General features: G+C 35.2%; 3 protein-coding genes and 1 long non-coding RNA gene across 4 annotated transcripts; 3 read left to right on the top strand and 1 right to left on the bottom strand.

The window, feature by feature from the left end:
- Positions 1-777: 777 nt before the first annotated feature.
- LOC130723064 (protein TIC 40, chloroplastic) lies at positions 778-8,704 on the top strand. The gene is made up of 14 exons (XM_057573986.1): positions 778-1,209; positions 1,843-1,954; positions 2,133-2,190; positions 2,281-2,298; positions 2,627-2,918; positions 3,182-3,288; positions 3,379-3,442; positions 4,513-4,585; positions 5,429-5,469; positions 5,834-5,879; positions 6,486-6,580; positions 7,457-7,560; positions 7,631-7,678; positions 8,276-8,704. Exons 1-14 carry the CDS (start codon positions 1,017-1,019, stop codon positions 8,327-8,329), a joined length of 1,305 nt encoding a protein of 434 aa, XP_057429969.1. The 5' UTR covers positions 778-1,016; the 3' UTR covers positions 8,330-8,704.
- A 1,202-nt stretch (positions 8,705-9,906) lies between these two features.
- LOC130722648 (uncharacterized protein At1g65710-like) lies at positions 9,907-12,608 on the top strand. The gene is made up of 2 exons (XM_057573455.1): positions 9,907-11,395; positions 11,607-12,608. Exons 1-2 carry the CDS (start codon positions 10,211-10,213, stop codon positions 12,531-12,533), a joined length of 2,112 nt encoding a protein of 703 aa, XP_057429438.1. The 5' UTR covers positions 9,907-10,210; the 3' UTR covers positions 12,534-12,608.
- Positions 12,609-12,832: 224 nt separating this feature from the next.
- Positions 12,833-16,117, bottom strand: LOC130722650 (WAT1-related protein At3g02690, chloroplastic). Its single transcript, XM_057573456.1, has 7 exons — positions 15,451-16,117; positions 15,304-15,351; positions 14,941-15,063; positions 14,511-14,660; positions 14,015-14,183; positions 13,687-13,747; positions 12,833-13,316 (listed from the first exon to the last, which is right to left on the bottom strand). Exons 1-7 carry the CDS (start codon positions 16,018-16,020, stop codon positions 13,214-13,216), a joined length of 1,224 nt encoding a protein of 407 aa, XP_057429439.1. The 5' UTR covers positions 16,021-16,117; the 3' UTR covers positions 12,833-13,213.
- Positions 16,118-23,323: 7,206 nt separating this feature from the next.
- LOC130724114 (uncharacterized) lies at positions 23,324-24,498 on the top strand. Its single transcript, XR_009014435.1, has 2 exons — positions 23,324-23,694; positions 24,202-24,498. It is a non-coding gene; the product is annotated as an uncharacterized LOC130724114 (long non-coding RNA).
- The last annotated feature ends 2,196 nt before the right edge of the window (positions 24,499-26,694 follow it).

Genomic DNA, 26,694 nt, shown 5'->3' on the forward strand with positions numbered 1-26,694 from the left:
TGGTTTTTGACGATTTCCTCCTAGTCATTTTTTTTTGTCATCATCCGTGGCTCAAATCCTCAAGAATTACTTCCCCCCTTGGCAATTTGGTCATCTTGAAACATAGACTCATCTCAAGCAACAACTAGTGATGTAACCATCATTAGTATATTTTTCTTAGTCCAAAATCACACTCTCAAGACAATTCTCACTCTTGTGGTCATACCTTTCGCAAGCAAAGTAGATGAAATGCAAACCGTCATATTCTAGATTAAATTCTTCACCAAGAACCATGTAGGTAGGTCAATCAACACAAATTGTAGCCAATTTTTTTTAAGGAGTGAATGGAAGTGTGAGTATCCACCTTCATCAGAGTGTCTAGTAGGGAATTAAGTCTCCATAGGAATGTGTGTTTATAAAGCCCCATAAGCAATTAAGGAAGCCTAATCCAAACATCCACTTTGTGTACCTAACTGTTCTCAGCTTTGAACACGAGTCTCTACCGTTGAACCATAAGGTAGTGGTTAGCGATCATCCATGGCCCATAAAATAAGGTCAACTGATAGTCTTTTTTCAGTAACAAACCTACCATAAAATAGTCATCGGTGAGATCAATCACTTTGACATGAACTTCCCGAGCCCATACACTAATATTTTATTTTGAATCAAATAAAAAAAAATTGATATTTTAATTTTTTTACTCTCTCGTTTTATTTTTCAAAGCATAAAAAAAAGAATTTTGATTATTTTGTCTTTTCTATAAAAAGTAAATTTTATATTTTCTCCTCTCTTCAATTCCTATGCTTGCGACCACATTGAAGGACAACAAAAGCAGGGTTTTTCACTTATCCCTACGACCCTACCACAACACCACCTTCACTCTCTTGAAATTCACAGACACTGAATCGTCTCAAAGTTCAAAACTTTCTCTACATTTTTCAATCCCTTTGCTTCAAAAAATTCACTGCTACAACCACTGATTGATTCGTTTCAATTTCTCTATTTTCTGGGTTCCATAGCTTGGAAACCAGAAGAAGATGGAGAACCTTAACTTAGCCCTTGTTTCTTCCCCAAAACCTTTGCTTTTGGGACATTTTTCTGCAAGAGATGCTTCTGCTAGGGACGTATTCAGAAGAAATCACTTCTCTTTTGGGAGGGTCAACGTTTCTGCTCTCTCTCGCTCTCATGTTACCAGGGCTGCAGCTAAATCCCACCAAAACCCACAATCTGGTATTAACTGTCTCTTCTTTGTTTGATTGTTTCTTCTATGTTGTGTTTTGTTTTTTTTTTTTGGGATTTTTTTTTGGTTAGAATTTGTGCTTAGCTGAAAAGGGTAGCTGGATTATGAAGTTAAGGTGGAGTGCAATGAAATGTGTATTGTTGTTGTTGGATATAGTTCTAGTGATGCAATTGCTGTGTTTTGAATTGAATTAGTATGTTGCTGGATCTGTTTATTGAATTGGAATTCAGACTAAGTAGTGAAAATGGACCCGCAATCATATACACCGTTAGGATTTTCAAGGGTTTAAGTTTTCATGAATCACAAAAACATTTTTGCTGCTAGTTCTACAACTAGTATTCAGTGTTAATGTTTTGTGGAAAGAGGTGTATTGTGAACTTTGGAATGAGGTTGTGCTAATGATTGATTGAAGTTGATAGCATTTTGAATCCGTGGTTTATAATGTGTTGCTTGTCCGTGTATCCCCTCTTTCTTTCCCAATTTTGTTTATTTGTCATGTACATCGTTTCCCCTTCTCCTATTTGTGATTAATGGATACATGTCATACAAATTGAATATCTATTAGATATTTAGATTTTCCACTGATCTCTAAGAGGCTCACATAAGACATACTGGGGATACAGTGCAGGAAAAGCTGATAGTGAAGCATTTTGCCAGCATTTCTTCTTCAAATAGTCAAGATACAACATCAATTGGAGTTAACCCACAATTATCACCATCTCCGCCTTCAACAATGTAATCATACTTTTTTTACTTTTGCATTTTAAAGTTTTTTATTGTTTTATTGTATGTTATATGACGGTCAAGTGCTCACAGGAGGGGAGTTGTGAATAAATACTTTATTTATTTGAATTTGTTGATATCCCTTGCTTATATGTTCACATTTTTATTTTGATGTTCACCATTTTTCTAGAGGGTCACCTCTCTTTTGGATTGGCGTTGGTGTTGGGCTTTCTGCACTATTTTCATGGGTGAGAATCATAGACAAAACTCTGCTTTACATTTAATGAGGATGAGGTTTTCTTTTGCTGTATTTTAATAAATTGATATTTTTTTTGCAGGCAGCTACAAGATTAAAGGTGAGTTCCACTTTATTGCAAGGCATGGGTCTAAACTGGGGCGTCTTTTGGTTTCTACCCTAAGATATAGGGAGCATATGAAGCGATACGAGTGACTTACAGTGGGAGTGAGATGTGGAAATCTTTAGTGTTAATTTTACATGAATGTTCAGTTGTATGGGTATTGTTTGTGAATGCATCTTTTGCTATTTGTATTTCTGTATCAGTTGTAATAGGTACTCTGTCTAACCTTATTTTTCGTGGATTTGACTTGATTCTTTTTCGAACAACAAGGACTACCCTTGAACTTTTTCTACGATTTCAACATTTGCCTTTAACCTTCTTTCAGAAATATGCAATGCAACAAGCTTTCAAGACTATGATGGGCGGGATGAATTCACAAAGTAACCAATTCAACAGTGCTGCCTTTTCTCCTGGATCTCCTTTTCCCTTTCCTATGCCTTCGCCACCAGGGCCTACTGCACCGGCTAATTCTTTCGGTACTCAATCTCGTGCACCATCCACACCAAGTGCTTCTCAATCTACTATTACAGTAGATATACCTCCGACAAAAGTAGAAGCAGCCCCAGCCACCAATATTAAAGAAGAAGTGGAAGTGAAGAACGAGCCCAAAAAAATTGGTAATCTACAATTTCTGCTTCGTTCTCCCATTTCTTTCTTGTTGGATGAGACATACTTGTGAAATTTATATATGGTGAATTTATGTGTCCACTATAACATGCAAGTGTTTTAAAAACTTGGGGATAAAATGTGAAGATGTAAAACTTTCAGGGAGTTATCTTTATAGGAAGCCAATATGATATGATATCTGATGTTGTCAACTTTTATATGTGTAAAATAGAAACTTTAACTGTTAAAGTTTCTAATAATTTTTTTGTTACAGGTTTTGTAGATGTTTCTCCAGAAGAAACTGTGCAGAAGAGTCCTTTTGAAAGCTTTAAAGATGTTGATGACTCAAGTTCAGTCAAGGAAAGCTGGGTTCCAAAGGAAGTGAGTTTTTTTATGATATAGGTTTTTGCTGAACAAGTTTAGTGACTTGTGTTGTTCTTATCATGTAATAATGATGGGCATTTATTGAAGGCTTTCCAAAATGGAACTCCCTCAAACCAAGGTGTTGGTGATTCACCGGGTTCTCAATCTGCACGTAAGTAAGGAGTTAGTCAAAATTGAAAGTATTTACATTTCTACTTTATTGCTCGAGCATTCCGTGCACTGTAATACACCTATTCGTGGCTCAATTTCAAGGAAATGCTTTGTCATGGTTTGGGGCCGCTAAATAAATGAGTTGTTCTTGGTTTTATTATGGTTGTAAATATAGATTTGGTCTTGTTAAAATTGATGAGTTATGATGGATCGTGTGTACTTCTAGTGTCTCTACTTTTGATCTTTACTATGAAGTCTTGTCAATTATCATTTACTTTTTGACTCTGATTAAGTTTGTCAGTCCTTGGGTTGATAAAATGCCATTAATCAAACATGAATAGTTCCAAGAAACTTTGTGTTGCAACCGCATTGATACTATGGGCTGGAATTAATTAAACTGTTGTGTTAATTTGTGCCCTTGTAGAACTAGTTAGGGAATCAAGAAATAAAAATTACTCATTGGTAACTGAAAAAGCACTACTTTTCATAAATTTTACTATTTTTGAAACATTAACTAGTGCCTCCTTAGGGAGTTGTTTAACATTTGTCTTAATTTAAACCTTGTCTGTGTTAACAACCCACAAGGGGACCAAACATCAACAACCCAAGCAGCTAGTGGGCATAGACCTAAATTTGGCTAAATATATGTATGAGATGTTAAATGGGTTTGGCTGAAAGCATAGGAGTAGAACATGGGAGATGAGGGTGTGTGTTACATGTGGAAGATAATTAAGGGGAAGGAATATGGGAGGGAAATCTGTTAGGGTAGGGTATGATGGAGTTCTGCTAGTTTTTTTCAGTAGAGGAGTGCCTTTGTGTGAACTTAGGCTTAAGGGGGAAATTCTTTTCTCTGGAGTCTGGACGATCTTCCGTTTCCTGCTTTCCCCATCGTACTTGAATAGTACATACGCTTTTTTAAATCAATTTTCAGATTTTCTCTGAGTAGAAGTAAAGGAATGCACCAGTGTGAAACACACTTTTATAACTATTGTTATTTCAGTATTGCCTGTAATAAGCTGCTATCTGGATTAAGCAAATGTCCTAAATGTGCCCTTGTTTATTTTTGGATAGGAAAATCAGTCCTATCTGTGGATGCTTTGGAGAAAATGATGGATGACCCAACGGTGCAGAAGATGGTTTTTCCGTAATATTAATTCCTTTCATCTTAATAATGATTATAATTTTGTATTTCTAGTAAATATTTGTTTTGGATTGTCAGTATGAAATGGATGAAGATATGTTATAAGCTCTTTTTGCTACATCGGAAAATATTGAAAAAGGTTCCTTAAACAGTGGAAGTCTTTAGTATTTCAGTCTGAACTTAGAAATGCTGATGACATTTAGTACTAACACCCTTGATACTTTGAATTGGACTTTTCTTCACTCCTATTGAATGTGTCTAAACTCTAAAGTTCTACTAGAGCTCTTAATTGTCGCAATGTGTCTAAAGTTCTATGAGAGCTCTTGATTGTTTCTTTTCCACACCTCTTGGTGCTTTGTCTCAGGTGTTTTGGAGGGAAACCTCTGCTCCTGTACAATTTTTTCCTGTCTAATGAACTTCATTTATTCCCAAAAGAAAGTGTAATTGTTCTGGTGCTACCCTTTTAATTGTTGATCTTTGAGTGGAACTACTTTTATTCTCTTTCTGATTCTGACTTTCTCTTACTAATTTGCTTTCTATTGGAGTGTATCGAACAGTGTATACCCCTGACTTGTAGCGTCCTAGCCTAGCCTCAGTTAGTATTCAGCTAGACTGTCACTGTTGTAACCTGAATATCACTGTATCTGTAATACTGATTACACAATCAATATCAGAAATCATTTTTCTCTCAAACCCTCTTCTAATAATAATTTCCAATGTCTTTCATGTTGTGATTACTTGAATGACAATTTACAGATATCATTTAAATGCTTGTTTAGATTATTTGAAAACATTTTTTCCTTGTTATCCAAATGAAAAATTGATTACTTTTGGGTAATATTGCAGCTATTTACCTGAGGAGATGAGGAACCCTACTACCTTCAAATGTAACTCTCTACTCTAAACAATTTTCTGGTTCTATTCAGTGCTTGTCAGTGTTTAAGATTCATTATTTTCTGCAGACTGTAATTTTGATTGTTTAGTACCTTCCTTGAAGTATATCATGTTTAACCAAGATGTTGTATGCTTATCATTACTTTTTATTTACATGTACAATTATTTTTTTATACACAACCGTTTAATACGGATGGCCTTTTTCATTTATTACCAATGAAAGCACTTATTTAAGCTGTGTGTAAAAATAGTCTGAGGGTCAAAAGTCATGTTTGCTTCTTCCAATTGGTAGATATTAATTTCTACATGACATTTTAATATGATTGGCCTATGGATAATAGTTGCTGCTTTTTATAGGGATGTTGCAGAATCCTCAGTATCGTCAACAACTTGAAGAAATGCTGTAAGTTCTTCACTTTGTTTTTTCAGGGCCTTTTTAGTTCTCCAGATATTCTCATAACCCATGGAGGCAATTGTTATTTGAAAAATAAGCCCCTGGGGAAATGTTTATCTGCACTAGCTTGTTTGACACTTTTCATGAAAAACTAGTCTTCTGGTGAATGGAAAAATTCTCCAAAGGAGAATAAAGATTTCCTCTCTTAAAAGCCTTCATTTCCTGGCATTTAGCTCAGACTTCCTGTTCATTTGTTTCTGAAGTACAACTAGTTGTTAGCCTCTGTCTCTGGGCCATCATGCATTGCTTAACACTAGCAATCCAGTTTTTACCCTCTCATTTGGTGAATTTGTTTTACTGAAAATTAAAATTTCTTTGTTTACCCTTTAGTCCTTTACCCATCAGAACCTCCAGTCTGGAATTAGGAGAAATGGTGGTCTTAAAGGAGAGACTGTCCTACTTTTGTACAGTAACCATTCTTATTGGTTATTTCCCTCATGCTTCTTTGTGCTCCAGCACAGTTAGATAAATCTATGCATATTTAATGGTGTGCAATCTTCTCTGGTATGTAATGATTCATATATCCTTTCTCTTTCTGTTACTTGTTTATGTCAGAAACAACATGGGTGGAAGCACTGAATGGGACGGCCAAATGATGGACACCTTAAAAAACTTTGACCTTAATAGTCCTGAAGTTAAGCAACAATTTGGTAAGTTTTTATAATTATGCCTCACAATTTATTAAGACATGTCTGTCTTTGAGAGTTGGATCAATTAAGTAGTTGATTGGTTTATATAGTTCAATTTTTGCTTGCTACACTTCTTGTTTGACTTGAAAATGTTCTAGCTCTCGGTTCCATCCTATGGGAAATTTGTCTTACTTTATTGGTCATCTTGAAGATAAACACTAATTGATCATTTGTTTTTTTCGTGAGTTGCATCAAATATGAGCCAATTACGTTTTATTTATTTATAATTCGTTAAGTTGATTCCATTTTATTTGTTTTCTACTCGACCTTTTATTATCATCTTAAATCGAAGCATTGCTTCTATTTATTCTTTCTGGTGTGAAAAACTGATATTTTTTGCAGGGAACTGATATATTCCTTGTCAACTCTCTACAGAGAAAGGAGAGACTTGATTTTGATTCACTTTTTTCTTCTCCTAGTGGATGATAAGTGTTCTAATATCATTATGTCTTCACATGATCACACCTACACACTTCGATGAATGTTCTAACTTGTTAGCCCTGTTCTCATTAGAAACACATTACAGTTCATACTAATTTTATTAAGGAGTAAAGGTTAGTATTTGGTGTATGACTATGAATCAGCATTCTTTTTGACTCATTGATATGGTTTGTTAGTTTCTCTGACTGATTTATCTTTATATGCTAGTAGGCATAATTAGTTTTCTTGTCACTAGGTTTAGTTTATTGAAATTTTAGAAGCTATGATGATTTAAGTCTTTGATAATATCATTGTGTGTATCTACCCTTCATACATTGTTAATGCTTAAGGATGAATGTTTCTTCCCAGTTTCTCCTTTCGTGTTCTGAATAATTTACATCTTTTCACTTTCATCAGATCAAATTGGGCTTTCTCCAGAAGAAGTTATTTCAAAGATTATGGCCAATCCTGATGTTGCAATGGCATTTCAAAATCCAAGAGTACAAGCAGCCATCATGGATGTAAGTTCTAGTTTAATTACTTTGTTGGTATTTCAGTATCGAAACTGAGTGTATCTTGTTGTGCTTGCAGTGTTCACAGAATCCACTGAATATTGCCAAATATCAAAATGATAAGGAGGTAAGCTAACCAATTCTGTTTTTCTTGGATGCATTTACTTTTTTGGATTTAGTTCTCTCTCTCTCTCTCTCTCTCTCTCTCTCTCTCTCTCTGTTTCCTGCCGGGTGTTAGGTGTGTATAAAGTTCTCTATTCCACACACTACCTTGAGTTCATGATTTTTGGTCTAGTTTGTAGTTGGTTTTAGGTTCACATTAGGTGAAAAGCTTTTGTTGATTTTCAAGAAGGCTGCAGAAGGTGGTAATTATCTTGCTTGTCATTGGGTGTGGAACTGTTGATGGATTGCCGTTTGGTTTAGATCTTATTCATCCAATCATTAGTCTTGGCTTATCTAAAGATTAGTAGTCATATTTTACTTCCTAGTTTTGTTAAAATCAAAACCTCACCTATTGTCGGGATGTGATGTAATACAGATCCCTGTTTGAAAATTTCCTAAATTCAATAAAAAAGTTCCCTTTGTCCTTAGGAATTTATGGAAAGAGAGTGAGTTTCTAGTTAGTGAACATTTCTTATGAATATAAGTAGTCTCTATTTTTAAATATTTGGTTCTTGTAACTTGTATTGTATCTAATAACCGCTTTTTCCTCTTAACATTTCAGGTTATGGATGTCTTCAACAAAATATCAGAACTCTTCCCTGGAGTGTCAGGCTGACCATGATTTGGTCATCTTATTCATGTCTTCCCTGATGAGCATTGGGATTTAGCTGTCTAACCACAAGGAACTGTGCAAAACTCTTCTGCTGATGGCTCAAGGTTGCAGCTCCACTGTGACATACAGACAATAACTGTGTCTGCCCTTGGATAATTTGTTGCCATAGCAGTTGGGTTTTTTGTTTTGCTAAAATGGTTGAGATTGTAATAACATTGATGTTTTCAATATGCTATTTTTGAGGCCTAGCATTTGCAGTGTAGTTTTCTTATCTACTTGTGATGAGTTCTTAGAATGTAAACGTTCACATGATCTTTTCACAAACAGAAGCTGCATGAGATTGAAGTACTATATAATAAGTGATGAAATACGTGTCAATTGTCAAGTGTTCAATAATTCACCCAATGAAATGGGTAGTCAAAGTCAAGGATGATTTTTTTTGTTGTTCTATAACTTAGAAGTTTGACTGTCCTTTCGTGCGTTGCTGTACTAAACGCATTGTGGTTGGTTGGTAAAGGCAATTTACTAGACGTGAAGAATACGCCATTGAACCAAAAACCATGTTACATGTAATGTCAGTAGATCATCATATGTGCATTTTGAATAGGCATCAAGGTTCATCACAAAAATTTGAACGTGTATGTAGCCGTTGCTGAATTCTTAAATGTGTTAAAAGAATGAGGTAGATTTTGATTTTGGGATAAGTTATTCAGGAAGAAACTATTAGTAGTTTTTTGAGAAGTGATTATGAGGTGTTTATCTGAATTTATACACGTTGTGTTTAATAAAGCACTCAATGTACGTTAATGTGGAAGTAATGAGAAAAGCTTCTTTGTTTGCATGTATTTAATGCTTGCAAAGTGCAAACCAAATATCTACAAGGTTTGGTGTAGAGATTAGCTCACTTTGTCTCATAATCATGGGGTTGAGAGTCCGATCATTGCCCATGATATTAAATCGCATATTGTGACCAACTACTTATCACTTAATGTGAGCACTCGTGACGAAGAAATTAATCACTGTTGTTGGCAGTGCATACCATGTGCTCAACAAAATAAGTGCAAACAAAATTTACATAACACTTTGTGGTACCGCATTGCAAATCTGAATGCTGACAAAATTAGGAGGGCTAACAAAAAATGTTGATATATGCACATGTGAGGATTCGACTTTCCTGCTAAATTGATTGCAGTCAAAACTGTCTAATCAAAATTGTGTTGATTGGATTTAAAGTTAGGTTTCTATGTCTCATCAATCAGTTTCAAATTAAACCATCTAATCTTGATTAAACAATTCTAAAGCAATGAAAATTCAACTGCAACAAATCCAAATTTGCATATGTAGTCAAAATGAAATGCTAACAACACTCACTTTAATACTCGATTTTCAACGCTATCGCATTGATTGATTGAAATTTATGAGACCCATTAAAATTTTGAAACGCATGGATGTAAGTCAAATAATGAAACAATGTTAAAAAAGTGTTAAAATGATATGACTCCTCAAATGTCTAATAGTGTATATTTTTTGTTCATGAGAAGGGTTTTGTTTTTTGTTTGGTGGAATCTTGAGAAGGGGTTTTGAAATTTATGTCAGTGACTTGGTGGGATCAGACAATATACCATGACCTGTCAACGGATCTATGTGACAGAATTACAGCCCGCCCTATCTATCAAAATTTGAATGTTTTCTCTCCCTCTCTCTCTCTCTCATGGTCAATAACCACAAAGCTAGAATCTTTTTCCAAAAATGCTTCTTGGGCATTGTTCCAAACACCCCCTTCCCCTTTATCAAATCCAATCCCCTACCATGAACCTTCCTTTTTTCTTCAACCATCTCTTTCTCTAGCTCCATTCACTAGGCCAATTCAAATCACAAATTTCCATGGGTACATGTTTGAGTAAAAAGAAAGAGTCTTCTCCCTCCACCCCAATTGCTGAACCCAACTCAGCTACCCCACCATCTAAGAATTCTTCTGGAAATGGTGACCCTTTATCCAAACCCAAAATGGGAACTGAGCCACAAGCTAATCTGAAGAAGGAGAAAGAAGTTAAAGGGCATGTGAAAAAGGAGATATTCATCATCAAACACAGGAAGAGCCATGATGATGGTGGAGAAAGAAATTCCAGGTCACAGCAAAATGCCCACCAACCATTTGAAGAAATGCATGACAGGATTGCACAATCACCAGCAGGAGCAGCAAACATGGGTGTGGTTGTGAGGACTTCAAGCTGCACCAAAGAAGAGGTGGATGCAATTCTTATACAGTGTGGGAGACTAAGCAGAAACTCTTCAGGAAAACAAGCTACTTCTTCTTCTGGTGGTTTTGGGAGAAGGCACTCAGGTTCAAAGAGAAGAAGTCATGATTTTGACCACTGTGATGATAATGATACCATTTCCACTGAGGAGGATCAAAAGGAAGCAAATACCAATGTCAACAGAAGTGATTTGTGTGAGGATGATGGGATAGCTGCTGCTGAGAAACGGCAGCGGCACCGCCAATCTTCAAGGTCTTCTTCTCTGGAAAGAAGTAGGAGAAGAACACCAAGCAGAGAAAGAGAGCAGCAGCAACGTTCAAGCAGCAGAGAGAGAAGAGTTAGTAGATCCCCTGGAAGAAGATCATCAGAGACCACTACACCTGTTGCCAATGCAAGAAACAGTAACAATAATACCAGTTCTACTAGGCCTGGAAAGATGGTTTCTGTTCCTGCTACTGTTTCATCCCTTGTGATGGATAAGAGTAACAATGGTGGTGGAGAATTTGCAACAAGCACAGGCGTCAAGAGGATCATGGTTAAGAGAAATGTAGGTGGAGCCTCTCCACGTTCTCAGTCCCCTGCAAGAGCAAATGGGAATGCAGCAAATGCTAATAAAGCATTGAGTGAGAATCAGCAGCATCCATCTCTTAGCCGGAACTCCTCAAAGAAAGCAGAACATTCACCTTATAGGAGAATCCCTCTTAGTGAGGTTGAACCTAACAACCTTGCTTTTCCACATTCAACAGCTAATAATAACAGCAGCATGGTGCAAAACAGACCCAAAAAGGAAATTGAAACAGAAGCTAATCAGGTATTAACTGATTTATACCTTTCTTGTTTATAGCATGCTTGAAATCTTTCTAGAATTGATTTTAAAGCCTTCTGCTGAGAAGATTTTGTGAGTAACTTTTGAGTGTCAGAATTGATTTCGAACATGATCCAGACATGCTATTACTAATTTGTCCTATTGATGTTATTTGATTGATGTAATAATGTAATATTGTTTTCCCCCCCTACTGCAGAAACCAAATGCTTGCAGAGCTGCAATGGACAAGGGACTTGATGTAAATTGCAAGATAAAAGTGCAACAAGAGGAAGATGTTAAAGTGCAGTCTTCCATGACTGATAATGTTGTTGTGAAGACAGTGATAACATCTGCGGTTGACAACCTAAAACCCCCGATATTAACAAGAAGCAGATCTTCTAGGCGATCCAGAGACTTAGACCTCAATCCTGAAGCTTTGTTGAATCCTCCACCACAGTCCTATACCTCACTACTGCTTGAAGATATCCATAACTTCCATCAAAAGAACACACCACCTGTTTCTCTCCCAGCTTGTGTCACCAAGGCTTGTGCCATCCTTGAAGCTGTTGCTGATCTTAACTCCAATACCAGCTCAAACTGCAGTCGACATGGCTACCAGTCTAGTAAGAGTGAATACAATGTTCTATTTGGTACTACCAATGATCATGGGAAGAGGGTGCCAGAGCCAGATACCAAGGATCCACTTGCAGAATATGAGTCATTTGTCAATGATGATGTGATGGAACCGAGTTTACATAACTATGTAACAGTGAATAGGGATGGTTCACTTGGTGGGGTAGACATGGAGGACCAAGAGTCTTCAGGAAGCAACAGCTTCACTCAACAACAGCACTACATTCAGGGCATTTCTTCTTCTTCATGGGAACCTAGTTCTGGTGATTCAAAATATCTTTGCACTTCAAGATTGAACAACTCCAGAGAGCAGGGTCAGAAACTTCCATTAGGCTTGGAAGGGAGGGTGTCACGTGAGGCAGCACGTGATGTGGATGGAGCCAGGAATCAATTGAATAGCAAAAAGAATGTGTGTGATCATCAGCATGGGAGCAGAATAGGGCGTGGCAGGGTTGGTGGCAATAAAGTTCTTCACACGAGACCTGTTGTCACAGCAGCTGAATCCACATAGATGTGATAAATGAATTCACCTTCATCTTGTATCTTAAATACTCCATGAGTTCAAGTTTCTTCTGTTTGGAGTTGCACACTTTGCAATAAGTTTTTATTTAATTAAGGTTTATATGAAAGCTTTTTGTTGTTCCTCTCACTTGTAGCTTTAGGAATTAGGATAAGTGGCTGCGTTGACCCCACATTGAAGATACTAAGTTCTGAGTATTAAAACATTGTTTTCTGGATTCCAATAAATCCATTACATATCACAATTAGCAGCACTTACACACAATGGGTATTTCTCACCAAATCACAATGTACAAATAATCTATACATTCTTATTCTTTCATTATACTTATACAACACTAAGTCATTTTATACAACAAAGATAACCTTCACAGAAACAATGTATTCCTGATAAGGCTCTTATTCAACCCAAGTAACTTACAAGATTCTGCTATATGATGCCTGTGAATGCTCGAACCTAAGTTAACAAGTAACAACTAATCAAAATTGTATTTACATTATAAAGCGTGACCACAAGTTCTCAAGATTGTATACCACTCAAATTTCTCTTCATGTCCAAACTTGCTAAAAGCACTCCCAATTTGAGTTCTTGACAAGCTTCTAGTCACCCGAGCAACTGTTTTCCCCTGGGTTAATATGTTGAAAGAACCGGTAAAAAAGTGGCTATATAATTTACTCTGAACTGTTTTTGGAGTTAACCATGTATATTGCAGCTACCGTAACAGTGGCCCCAACTAGTTGTATTGGTGAGAAGGTCTCACCAAGATATAGAAACCTGAAACACGAAAGCAAATTATGTCATATATAGGCACTCAGCAAGATACACAAACCTAAACTTTGAAAGAAAACATAAGAATTTCTAGACGAAATGCCGGTGGTTGAAGCCTTAAAGATACAAAGAAAATTATGATCCTGATGAGTGACGAAACATTACTGCAAAAAATTATGAAGGATGCTTCTCGGTTGTAATTCTCTTCCAAAATTTCGTTATAAAAGATTGTCACTTTTTTCTCCTTAATGGCCTTACAGGTAAAGAGCTATATCACCCATCAATTGTTATTTCTAATCTTTATTCTCTTTGCTATATAATTCCAAATATCTAAAAGTACTTGAAAATCCTTTGACTCTTTCCCATTGTTACTTACCCAAAAATTGAAGCGAACATTGGTGTCAAAAATGTCAGTGAACTGAGCTTAGTCAAGCTACCTGCAGTGCATCACAATGGAATGTCAATATCGTGAACTTTTTACGGGTCTGCGTGGATTTAAGGGGGAAAAGAACAAAAAAGGAAATTTCCTAGATGAGTGTACAAATTATAGCTAAAGACGTGTCAGTAACACAGTGATTACAATATGGGAGAAGAAATTAACCATTTTCAATTTAACACGGATATATTTAAGTGATCATAGAAGGAATCTCATTGGTGAAGATAAAAAGACGAGAAAAAGATCATGACAGGAGAGATATGCAGACCTTTTGTTGCACTGTAAAAGAACACACCATAGCTAACAGCGCTTCCAAAAATGGACGTGTAGAGGAGTGCCAATATATCACTTGAGCTGTACTCAAGAGTCCCACTTACAGCAGGATCATTGTTAAAAATTGCTAATGCCACAAGAGGGAGACCACCAATAACCATATGCTGCAACAAAATGGATTGCAAAGTTTTGAGTTTGCTTTGACAGAGTTCTTAAACAATGACATCATATGTGCTATATGGCTTCCTCCCTTCACCTGTCCCTTTTCTCTTCTCTTAAACAATTAGAAATCTTTTTTTGTGACAAAAGAATCAATATGAAATGCAGTGTCATTTCCCTACTTTCAAAGATTTAAATAAATTCAAATTGACTTCTAGTTCTAGATTGAAAAAAAAAGGAACATTAACCATTCAGTTAAGTTTCATAGGGTATTGAACAATGGTAATTCACATATAACAAACACTAGAGTCAAAATGAGATTTGAAGCGCACCCATCCAGTAGCCATGATAGGATCAGAGTACTTAGAGACCCACCGAACCATGACCGTACCAACTGCCATACTCTGAGCTGCAAGAAGCATCCACCACTCCCCACTTCCCCACAATGAGAAGTTGCTTTCATCAAATGATAGGGCGGGTAACTGCAACAAAAACAGTAGTAATGCTCGTGTTACCAAATAATATATGGAAGTCATTTGATAGGCTAGAGAAATTGTATATTTCAAAAAAAAAGAAACTAAGCTTGGGAATAGTATACTCTGGAGTGCTAGCTGCTACTAATGCAAAACATATCCTTTATATTCTTCTTACATTAGATATATAAGAATTTGACTGCTAATTCTGGGCCGTTCTTAACGGGTATGATGGTTAATTCACTTTTTTTTGGTTGAAATTAAAATGAAAGGAACAATCAAAGTTTACCTCGAGCAGCACAAGTCCTACGACACCAAGAACAAGCCCAGCAGCTCCAATAACTCCAATTGACTCACCAAATAACAAAACTGCAAGTACAGCCACTGTCAAAGGCTGTGAATCAATTATAACCTGCAATATATCAACCACACACAGTCAAAGTCAGCAACATATCTTGCCATCAGAATTGTAATGTAGAATTTGAATCAAAACAAAGTTCATCACAATCAAAGTAAATTTCTCTTCTAATTCTATCCTATCACCATGACACAGACAGCATTTCATAGAGTAATTTAACCAGTTTCAGCATAATACTAAAGCCACCCAAATGTACACCAAATAATTTGATAAAGAAATTAACTGCTAACATACGCTGCCCAAACCAGCTGAAGTCTTCTGCAACCCTTCTGCTAGAAAACCCTGTCACATTGATTACAGCAAACAAACCAATCAATCAGCATTAAATTCATTCACGATTCACCAAACTGAGATCCATGCAGTGAGTGACAGAAGAGAAACCTGAAAGCAAGTAGCATCAACGAGAGCGAAGAGCGAGATGGAAACCCAAGCATTGAAACCAGAGGGTAAAGGCCTGCCTCTAGAAGCTGCAAAGCCAACAAGAAGGAACCCTGCAGGGATGAGACGAAACGCCGAAACGAAGAACGGGCCGCACTTCGGAAGCACCTCCTTCATGGCCACCATGGCGGTACCCCAGAAGAAGAACGGCGACACCAGCACCGCCAATTCCCAAAGCCCTTCCGCGAGACACAGCATCGTCGCCGGCGATGACTCATCTTCTTGCTTTGCGCTTCCGTCTTGTTGTTCCAAGTTGACGGTGCACTCCGCGTTTTGCCCTGTTCCGACGCAATCCACGTCGGTGCCGGAGGGGGGTGGTTTGCTGGCTTTTACGGTGGATTTGTTGGAGCATGGAAGCCTGAATCGGAGCGAGGATGGGGGAGAAGGTGGGAATGGGTTGGTGTGGAATTGGGAAGTGTGAGAGATTAGAGGATAGCGGCGGGTGGTGGTGGTGGCGGTGGTTGTTGTGACGGAGACGGTGGCGGAGAGGGAGGAGCACCACCACGACGCCATGGCTAGAACAGGGTGTTGAGTTGCGTATTGCCACAAGTGTTAACATGCACCTGCTGACTGAGCTAATCTCCACGAAGCAACGGTATCCATGTGACACGTGTCCACGTTATTATTTTCTTATTCTTAATCTTTTTATACCACATCACTAGAGGATATATATCTTATGAGAATAATCATTTTATATGAGAACATAGGTATAAATCATGAACATTAGATCCATTTAGGAACAATTAAAATTAAAACATTAAGTAACATGACATCTTTAAGTGGTCACCTAACAACTACATGACTATTAAATTATTTTAGATCATTCACGATTTGATCAAATGGTCATGATTTATTCTTATGTTCTTATATAAACGATTGTTCTCTCGATAAAGATTCGTGTACAACTCTTTTTTGGTATAGGCACCAAAATATATGACGAGAAGTGATAAAAGTAATATATATGATATGCGATGAGATGTGACATGAAGAGATAAATATGGAGAAGAGAATGTGTATATAGTGTAATTATTGTTTTGTGGTATACAATACGCGCAAAAAACTGAGTTTTTTATATGAATCATTTGATTATGCTGAAATCAAATACATAAATATGAATGAAAGAAAAATTGATTTCCCAACAACAACAAATGTATTTGGTATTCTTAGCGTTAGGAGGGACATGCTTCATTTGCCAATTAACAAGAAGAGAAAAGTTGCTTCATTTTCCCAATTGTTATCCCAAAGATGGAGATAGAGATGATGATTATCCCAATTTTGTTATGTTTTTTTTGCGGATGGGCTTGCCCGTTTTTCAGTGAAGTACAATATAAATATAGGATGACGATGAAGGTTAATCTGGATCTTCATGAGATAAATTTATTTTCATTCTCTGTACATTGAATCATTCGTATATCCCTTTTATTACCTTAGGATGTAAAAGGAACAACAAGGTAAAGATGAAAAGGAAAGCACAAACGAGAAACAACAATAATGATTCACACTTATTTGGAATATATGAGAAACATGGTATAGTAAGTGGTAAGGAAGGAAAAAAATACCTCAGTGAAAGCTACAAACAGACAAATCAAAAAGCTTTTTTGTTCTCCCTTTTCAGACAAGTTTCAAACTTTTCTAATAACGTTTCACTGCCTCAATCCTTGGTCCTTGAAGAAAGTAAAAAACTTTCTACTTATAAGAGGACCACTTACCTAAGAAGAGTCAGGATGCATAGACCCCACTTGCTGATTTTTCCCTTCTAACTTTTTCTTCTCATGAGTGAATGCTAAAAATGGGCCTGAAGCCCACTTGACCAGACCCACATTTTTAGCCTGAAGAGCCATTCTATTATCATTGTCATCTTTCTTACACATTCAAAGAATTTTAATTAAATTATCTCACTTGATCCTTAGTACTAAAGGGTTCACCCTAATTTTGTATCTTTAAATAAGTTATTAATATTTTTCTTAATTCAAACGATTGAGCCCGAACTTAAAGTAGTATCCACAACTATTTTGCTTGTTTTGAACTCTCATTGTATTTGGGTTGGAGTATCCTTGTACACCTTTTTATTTCAATTTTGCTTGCCAGAAAAAATGTATGATATATGATTATGGTTTGTATGATGATATGATATGATGTGATGTAATAGGATTATGTTGCTTTCATTAATTTGGAGTCATGACTATTAAGAAATTCATTTTGTTTTTCATCATGATCATTCATGAGTAGCTTGTAAAACTTATGACACAACAATCTATTCTTAGGCAAAAATTGTGGGAAACATAGAAGAACTGTAGCCGTAGTTAGTTTTTGCTTAATATAATATAGTTTGTTGTTTTCTGAATTGTTCATATGTTCTTCATATCTATATGATTATATATGTACCATGATGATTGAGATGATTTGCATTGTTGATATGTTCTTCATTATATCTATATTACTAGGTACCATGATGTGTACCATGATGATTGAGATGATTTGCATTGTTGATATGTTCTTCATTAAACTCTTACCACAATAAATTGACTATATGTGTACCATGATGATTCAGAGATGATCCGACCTAAACTCTTACCATATGCAATTTGTAGGTATTTTGGCCAATTTATATAAGCAAAAATTTACTTTTTTATTTGTTTGTGTTGTAGGTGGTTGATGTTGTTTATCATGAGAGAAGAGAAGGGCAAATGTTTCCAAGATGGCAAATAGCCATGGTTGCATTGTTGGGGCGTGCTGTGTTGAAATTGTTTGTAGTCAAGTGGTTGTTGTGTTGTAAGTCATAATAGATATATTAAACGTATCTTCTTATCTCCTTTGTTATTGTTATTGAACTTGACATTTGACATTATGTTCTTATTGTGTATGGCAGTATGGGCTGGTGTCTGGAAATTTAAATTCATTCATATATATTGTCTATTCTATCTATTATTTGTCTGTTGTTTGTAGCTCATTGCAAATTGGAGATAACATGAAAAATAATACCACATAAAATAAAATAAATGTATGTTATTTCCACTGCAATTTGAATTTGAGAACATATAAAACAAATATATGAAATATATGACATGAAGTTTAAGGTATAAAGTAATTAAATTAAGGATATGGTCAAATAATCAAACATTTTATTATTGATTTGACATGTGATGTTTATGAATAAAACTACGCTTCCAAAGCAAATTCATGAGCAATGACCAATAAAATTAGAATTGGGCTACGCTTTGACCCCAATTTAGCCTATTCACCACTCAGCTCATCGACGTACAATGGTTGAGGAGCACAAAGCAGGTGACAGAAGCTTTATTCCCTCTCGCATTTTCTGTATTCCGTGTATTCTCTGTGTTCTGATTAGAGTTGAGCATCCCCTACTCCTAGGATAGGCTAGTCTGCTATGAGCGACCCTATCATTTTAAAAATTGATTTCCCAACAAGAACAAATGTATTTGATATTTTTAGCGTTATGAGGGACATGCTTTGTTTGTCAATTAACAAGAAGAGAAAAACTGCTTCCTTTTATAATTATTATCCCAAGATGGAGATAAAGATGATAATTATCTCAGTTATTATACCAATTTTGTTCTTTTTTTTGCTGATGGGCTTGCCCGTTTTTCAGTCCAGTGCAATATAAATATAGGATGATGAATGTAAGGTGCTTAACTTTAAGTGTGCATTTCCTGTTTGTTGTGTGTATTTTTTGTTTCACTTTTGTTTGTTGTTTTGCTTAGTTTGAACTCTTATTGTATATGGGTTGGAATGTCCTAATACTCTTTTTTATCTCTGTTTTTTGCTTACAAAAAAATGTATGTGATATGGTTATGGTTTGTATGATAATATGATATGATATGATTTGATAGGATTATGTTGCCTTTCTCAATTTGGAGTCATGTCAATTAAGAAATTCATTCTATTTTTCATCATGATAATTCATTAGTAGCTTGTAGAACTTATGACACAACAATCTATTCTTAGGCAAAAATTGTGGAAACCATAGAATAACTGTAGCCATAATCAGTTTTTGATTAATATAATATAGTTTGTTGTTTTTTGAATTGTTCATATATTCATCATATCTATATGACTATATGTGTATCATGAAGATTGAGATGATTTGAATTTTTCATATGTTCTTCATTATATCTATATGACTACATGGGTATCATGATGATTTGACCTAAACTCCCACTGTATGCATTTTGTAGGTATTTTGGCAAATTTATATAAGGGAAAATTTACTTTTTTGTTTGTTTGTGTTGTAGATGATTGATGTTGTCCATCATGGGAGAATAGAAGGGCAAATATTTCCAAGATGGCAAGCGGTCATAGTTGCATTGTTGGGGCGTGTTGCGTTTAAATTGTTTGTAGTCAAGTGACTGTTTTGGCTTTTGTATCCAAGTGGTATAGTTTATTTTGGAAATTACAGCTTAGGGGTACTTTTTTTTATTTATTTACCAAACTAGTATAAATCGCCACTCTCAGTGGCGATTCTACTTTTTTTTACTTTTTAAAGAATCGCCAATACTATTGGCGTTTTTATTTTTTTCGTTTTTTAAATAAATCGCCAACCATGTTGGCGTTTTCTTTTTTTTTTTAATTTTTTTTCTTAAAATCGCCAACACAGTTGGCGTTTTCTTTTTTTTCTTTCTTAAAATCGCCAACACAGTTGACTTTTTCTACTTTTTGTTTTTTTTTTAATTTTGTTTTAAAATAGTAATTAAAATGGTATTTAATCAATTGATATTCACACACAATTTTGTGCCATTACTCACTTTTGCAACACTTTGATCATAAATATTTGAACCGATATTTAAAGATAAACATATGCATTACATAATTTAGTTCAAGAGAAAATTATTTTTTATTGTGGAGTCGAGCAGCAATGGATTTTTTTCCGCACTCGTTGGTGTCGTTGCCTTCGATGTTCTTCCAGCACTTGATTTTCATTTCCTTCATTTCCGATTGGAAGCACAGAACGATAAACATCATTATTTTGTTGTGGAAATGTTGTGGTAGCTGGGTGCTGATACGATGGTGTCAGAATATTATGGCGACTGATACGATGGCGTCGGGTGTGATGACTGCGGGTATGATGACATTGGATAAGATGGCTGCTGATATGCAGACTGTGGAGTGATGAATGATGTCGCAAACATTAAGGATCTTGGGTCAAACTGTGAAGGCACTTGATGCTGTAAACTAGAACTTTCTCCTCCATACTAAACTCCATGTATAGGCGAATCATGTTGTGTTTGAGTGGGAGATGATGGTGGTGAGTAGTGTTGTGTTTGAGTGGCATGTGTTGGTGGTGATCCGACTTGCTCATCATTTGCTGCATAGGGTGATGGACTCATCAGTTGTAAAGTTCTTGAAAAGGAGAGGGCTTATTCCCTAATGTCTTGGATTGTTTGAGCGGGAAAGTTGAAGGGATTGGATGATCCAGTGGAATTTATGATTGAACGCGCAAATTTATGCTGAATATAAACACTAAACACTCAAAAATAAAGTCAAGTGATATAAGACATTAACATTTATAAAATGACCAATATAAACATACCGTAAATGTAGAAAGTGCTGAAATGGCCCCCTCACGAGACATGTACCGACAGGTGTGTGCTATATACCACTCCATATATTCCGAGTTTTCATGTTCCAACCCGGTATATGGCTGCCCGTAAATCATTGTATTATTCCAATTGTTTCATTCTGAAATAAAAGTGCGATGATAGTCACCCCAATCAAATTCACTTTGTCCACGAAAATCCATGTTGTGGAATTTGCCTAAATCCATGCAGAAGAATATTTCAACTTCCAACAACCCTTACCAAGCCAGTAAATATATATATTTTCTCATAAAAAGTAGATATCTTTTTCATGTCTATCCATGCGAGTATAAGGTGATTAGACATTAGGTTCTTCTTCTACCATTGACAGCCACCTAACTTAGATTCCAACAACTTAAAGTTAACATTGAAAACCAAAAAAATACTCTATCCACATATAATGCATTGTACTACCACTTATCAATGATACTTTGCTTTTAGTCTCATTGTTCCCTATATATGACTGGTTTAATTTAACTCATGCACCCACACAATCAAACTCTTGGATCATCCACACCATTTGCACCATGCAGCCAACACACCTTGCCTCCCTTCCTATTGATGCAGAATCCTTCCACATGCTACTACATGCGAATCGTGTATGCTTTTCTTTCATGAATACAGTTGTATTATTTTCATTATTCAGTAACCCCATTATGAATTTAATTGGTTGATGATTTTCTTTTGTTAGAATTTCATGGACCTACCTAGGTAGTTTACATAAACGCATACAGATGTTCTGCAAAGTGAAATGGCGGTTTTATTTGACCCGGTTGAGAGTGTTTTCCATTGCTTGGTTACAAGTTGTGGAACATGAGTTCAGTTTGAGGAATTATTTGATATAATCTACCACAAGCACAACTTGGAAGGAACAGCTATAATTCACCTCCGCCATATTCATGATAATCATTATGACATACGAATATTTGGTGATGATGAGATAGAGATAAATTATGTTGACCATAATCATGGAGAGCCTGTTGGTCGTGACCTCATATGGACAACAGATCTAACACGTGAACTTTGCATGGGTGATAAACGATTGGTATGTTCTTCATTCTTCCATCTTAATCCTAAAATTGTTTTAACCTTCAGTATTGTTAGTTTTAATTTTCCCTTAATAGCCTATCCCAACTGGAGTACTTGAAGATCATTTTGCACACCGCCCTACCTTGATTAACATGGTGTTGCCAAACGGCTATGTTATTGAGTGGTTTTTGAATTGGGACGAAACGAGCTACCCTAAATGCATGATAGGCATCGGGTGGTATGAGTATTGCAGGGCAAGCGGGTTCAATTCCACTGATCAGTTGAGATTTTTCAAGCTGCAAGCGCCTGATACTTTTCAAATTGTAGTTATTCGAAACCCTTGAGTGTGTGGTGGTTTAATAGTTTCAATTGAAGTATGTAATAACTTTGATTCTATGTTTCTTAGCGTATTGTACGTGTTGATGTTTCCTGTTTGTGTACTTAGTTATGACATTGTGAAAAAATAATTAATGTGAATATGTGAGTAGTTGGGATCTCATAAATGATAATAAAATAATGAACCGTTGTTGGATTAAATTAATCACAAATGTTTCAACGAAATTAATGATTTAGAGTTCGTGCATCGCACGAGTATAATAACTAGTATGAAAGAATACCATATAAAATAAAATAAATGTATGTTATTTAATTGTAAGAAAAGTATTGACAGACTGTCAAAAAAACATCCAATGATAGATACTTACTTGAAAACAGAAAAAAGTGTGGAGTGATGATGATAAAGAAAAAAATCACAGGTTGACAAAAAAAGTAAATCAAAGGAAAAGAAAATTCTTTATTTAATTACTTTATGTAGCCCAAAACACACAAGGGAACACAAATTATTGGGTATGGAAAAGTAAAACTATTGTATATAACTAGGATAGAGCCCGTGTTATGCACGAACACTTTATTTTTTATGTGTTATTCTTGGTCTCAATTAATTACATATCTTAGGATGTGCTTGCTTGAGTTTCTTTATTTTTGTACATCAATCTCATACTTCCTTTATGTAACAAACTCGTGAGTGTGACACTGATTTATGAATTGCCACTATGAAAAAATATCTCCATTACAGTCTTAGTTTATAGTAAATAAACTCAAAATACATTTATTTTTAATCTGTCATTGTTGCTGAACTGACTTGTTACTATCCAACTGTTCATTTGGTTTATCGATTAAATCAGTATGTATTCTTTCCCCTTTTCCCTAGTTCTCATTCTCATTTTCCTTGAATTACTCTTGAGCATGCAGCTAAGTTGTTTGCTGTTTCTGTTTGCATATGGCCTTTGCAAAATTTCTTTTTTTTTTCAAACTTCAATCCTTTTCATTTGACTATTTGATTTATGTATGCAGATATGGCAAAAAAAAGCGATTCAGGAATCCACTTAAATTAATTAGTGGGAGCTCCTCACATGCTCCCAAACCTTGTGTACCCGAACCTTCAGTACCGGAACCTTCAGAACCTATTATACCAGATCCATCAGTACCAGAACCTACAAAAGTAGAGACTCAACCTTCTGAAGTTGATGAAGATTCCCCCCACTTTTGGTCTGTAAGGCTATTGGTATGCTTTCTAATCTAGCATCACTTATGTTTTTTTTTTTTTTGAACATTTCAGACTAGCTGTTGCCTTGGCTACTTCAAATCCTCAAAGGTCATTTATCTTTGTGGCTTTAATTTCCATTTTTGGCAATATCTGTCATTGGAAGTTTTGAAACTTAGAATGATGGTTGAAGTCTCGAAGATTCAGAGTTATTTTCTCTTTTGTTTCACTTTATATGCATTCTTTCTTTTTCATGAGCATGATACTACATTTGACACCTTTCTATGCTGGCATTTAAGTCCTAAGCTAGCAGCTGAATGTAATAAATTGTGTCTTTCTGATTTGAGATATTCTACATAACATGGTGGTTTATTGTTCATTTCGTGGATGAATTTTTTTCAATCAGCTGAGCATAGTGTTGCTCTCATTTTGGTGCTATTTTGTTGTTGTTTTTGCTTCAGCTTTTTGGATGCTGTCATTTAGCTCGGGCTTCTATTAACATAGTACTTGTTTCTTCATTTCTTGTAGGCACCATATGGAGGTAGTGGGGCACCAAATGAAAGCAACATAAATTCAGAAGATGCTTAGACCAAGCATAGTTTATTATAGTTTTATTATTGTAATTAACAGAGCTAGACTAAACCACAAATGCTCCTTGTTATTTAGAGTTCCATTAGTCTTTTATGATGAATTTAAGTTCCATTAGAAATTTGTGAGTTTTATTAATTGTCATAGCTTCTAGTTATTATTGTGATGAACATAGAGCTAGACTAGACCACAAATGCTCCTTGTTGAGATTTATAATGTGTTTAAATTTTATTAGAACTTTGTGAGTTTTATAATGACTAGCTGATTTATCTCTTTGTTTGTTCGTAAAATGATTGCAGGAGTAGTTGGATCTGACATAAAGTACAACTTTTTTACAAATTAAAATTTAATCAAAGTAATTGTTTCACACAACTCCAAGTTTCGGGTAAATTTTTTTGCAACTAAATAAATTGTTGGAGTTAGCATGAAACTTCTCAATAGTTGCATAGTAAAGTTATCTTACCTATTAATTTAAACCATTATTTTCTTTAAAAATAATAAAATAAAATGAAAGATGATTATGCCGTACAAGTACAAGTGAGCACCTACTCACGTTAATGGAAGTTTCTTGTTTGAAATAAAATAACCCTCTAGATAAAATTGGTGACAAATTGAGTAAGACAAAGACTATACTCTAAAATACTTTTCTAATTGGCCTAATTCATCAAACTCTTTTTCCCATTTCTATAATTTTAGTTTACAATCATTCTCAATGGACACCTTGTCAAATTTTCTTTATGATTCTTAATAGATACCTAATCAAGTTTTCAGTCTTCTCTTTCAAGCTGCGCGTGCAAAGTGTTGTATAATTTCCTTAACTTGTTTTCAACATATTAAATTGGTAATTCATGAGGATATATAATCAAGTTTTATAACCTTTTTTGTCAAGTTCAAGACACAATGACAAGGTACGCATTGAGAGCACTTTGTGAATAGTACCTATATATGGTTCCTGTTTATAAAGTAGTATGGACACATTAATTTGGTTTGTGGTACACGTGCAAGAGGAAGCTAGTAGGGCGGTTGTGTCTTGTCTTTAATTTTCAGATTGCTCTTATGTGAGGATTTCACACCCAACATATATTGCAAGAACAAGATTCACATTCTACCAATTATATATCAACATAGATAATTTACTGTTATTTATTATGGGTCCATCAAAATCCACCCGGTAATACCAATATTTTTTTCTTTTTATAAAATAATTTTTTTAACAAGGGTAAAATGGATAATTGGTATAGTGGTGCAAGGTTGCACCACTAAAAAGTGGTGCATATTAGGTGGCACCATTTATTATTATCAATATTATTATTAATTTTTCCATATGGATTAATATTCCATATTATTAAAAGTTAATATGGATTAATTTTCCATATGTCCATATATTGATAATTTATTAATATCAATATTATTAATAATTAATTAATATAAAAACTGAAAATTGAGAAAATTTAAAAAAATTTAATGTCTTATTTTACGTCGGCTTTGACCGACACTATTTAAAAGCTGAAAATTAATATGAGTATATTGTGGCGACTACAACCGTCGTTTATTGCTAAATCTGCCTGCCATTCTATATTTTGCATAAAACGTTGGTCATTTTATACCGAACGTTGGAAGCTATTACGTCGGTTGCCTGAACAGACGTTTGTGTTGATTACGTCTAACACAACTTGACCGACATAATTAACACTTTTTTTTTGTAGTGGAACCCCATCATTTAAGAAATTGATTTCCCAACAACAACAAATGTATATGGTATTCTTAGCGTTAGGAAGAACATGCTTCATTTGCCAATTAACAAGAAGAGAAAAACTGCTTTATTTCCCAATTATTAACCCAGAGATGGAGATACAGAAGACAGAGATGATGATTATCCTAATTATTATCACAATTTTCTTCTGTTTTTTTGTTGATGGACTTGCTCGTTTTTCAGTGAAGTACAATATCAATATAGGGTGATGATGAACGTTATGTGTTGATCTTCAGGTGTTCATTTTCTGTTTGTTGTGTGTATTTTTTTGTTTCACTTTTGTTTGATGTCTTGGTTATTTGGACTCTTATTGTATTTGAGTTGGAGTATCCTTGTACTCCTTTTTGTCTTAGTTTTTTGCTTACCAAAAGAAATGTATGTGATATGGTAATGATTTGTATGATGATATGATTTGATATGACGTGATAGGGTTATGTTCCTTTCCTCAATTTAGAGCCATGACTATTAAGAAATTCATTATGTTTTTCATCATGATCATTCGTGAGTAGCTTGTAGAACTTATGGCATAATTCTCTATTCTTAGCCAAAAATTTTGAGAAACATAGAAGAACTGTAGCCATAGCCAATTTTTGGTTAATATAATATAGCTTTTGTTTTCTGAATTGTTCATATGTTCATTATATCTATATGACTATATGAGTACCATGATGATTGAAATG

This window comes from Lotus japonicus, chromosome 6 (genome assembly GCF_012489685.1).
Source record: "Lotus japonicus ecotype B-129 chromosome 6, LjGifu_v1.2".
Taxonomy (NCBI): domain Eukaryota; kingdom Viridiplantae; phylum Streptophyta; class Magnoliopsida; order Fabales; family Fabaceae; genus Lotus; species Lotus japonicus.

What these genes read in the sequence shown, in the direction of transcription:
- LOC130723064 (XM_057573986.1), top strand. Translation starts at nt 1,017, where the DNA reads ATGGAGAACCTTAACTTAGCCCTTGTTTCTTCCCCAAAACCTTTGCTT. An exon ending in GAACCCTACTACCTTCAAAT is followed by an intron (nt 5,470 to 5,833) that starts GTAACTCTCTAC and finishes TGCTTTTTATAG; the next exon opens with GGATGTTGCAGAATCCTCAG. An exon ending in AATATCAAAATGATAAGGAG is followed by an intron (nt 7,679 to 8,275) that starts GTAAGCTAACCA and finishes TTAACATTTCAG; the next exon opens with GTTATGGATGTCTTCAACAA.
- LOC130722648 (XM_057573455.1), top strand. Translation starts at nt 10,211, where the DNA reads ATGGGTACATGTTTGAGTAAAAAGAAAGAGTCTTCTCCCTCCACCCCA. An exon ending in TTGAAACAGAAGCTAATCAG is followed by an intron (nt 11,396 to 11,606) that starts GTATTAACTGAT and finishes CCCCTACTGCAG; the next exon opens with AAACCAAATGCTTGCAGAGC.
- LOC130722650 (XM_057573456.1), bottom strand. Translation starts at nt 16,020, where the DNA reads ATGGCGTCGTGGTGGTGCTCCTCCCTCTCCGCCACCGTCTCCGTCACA. An exon ending in CTTTTACAGTGCAACAAAAG is followed by an intron (nt 13,748 to 14,014) that starts GTCTGCATATCT and finishes GATGCACTGCAG; the next exon opens with GTAGCTTGACTAAGCTCAGT. An exon ending in ATGTTCGCTTCAATTTTTGG is followed by an intron (nt 13,317 to 13,686) that starts GTAAGTAACAAT and finishes TTCGTGTTTCAG; the next exon opens with GTTTCTATATCTTGGTGAGA.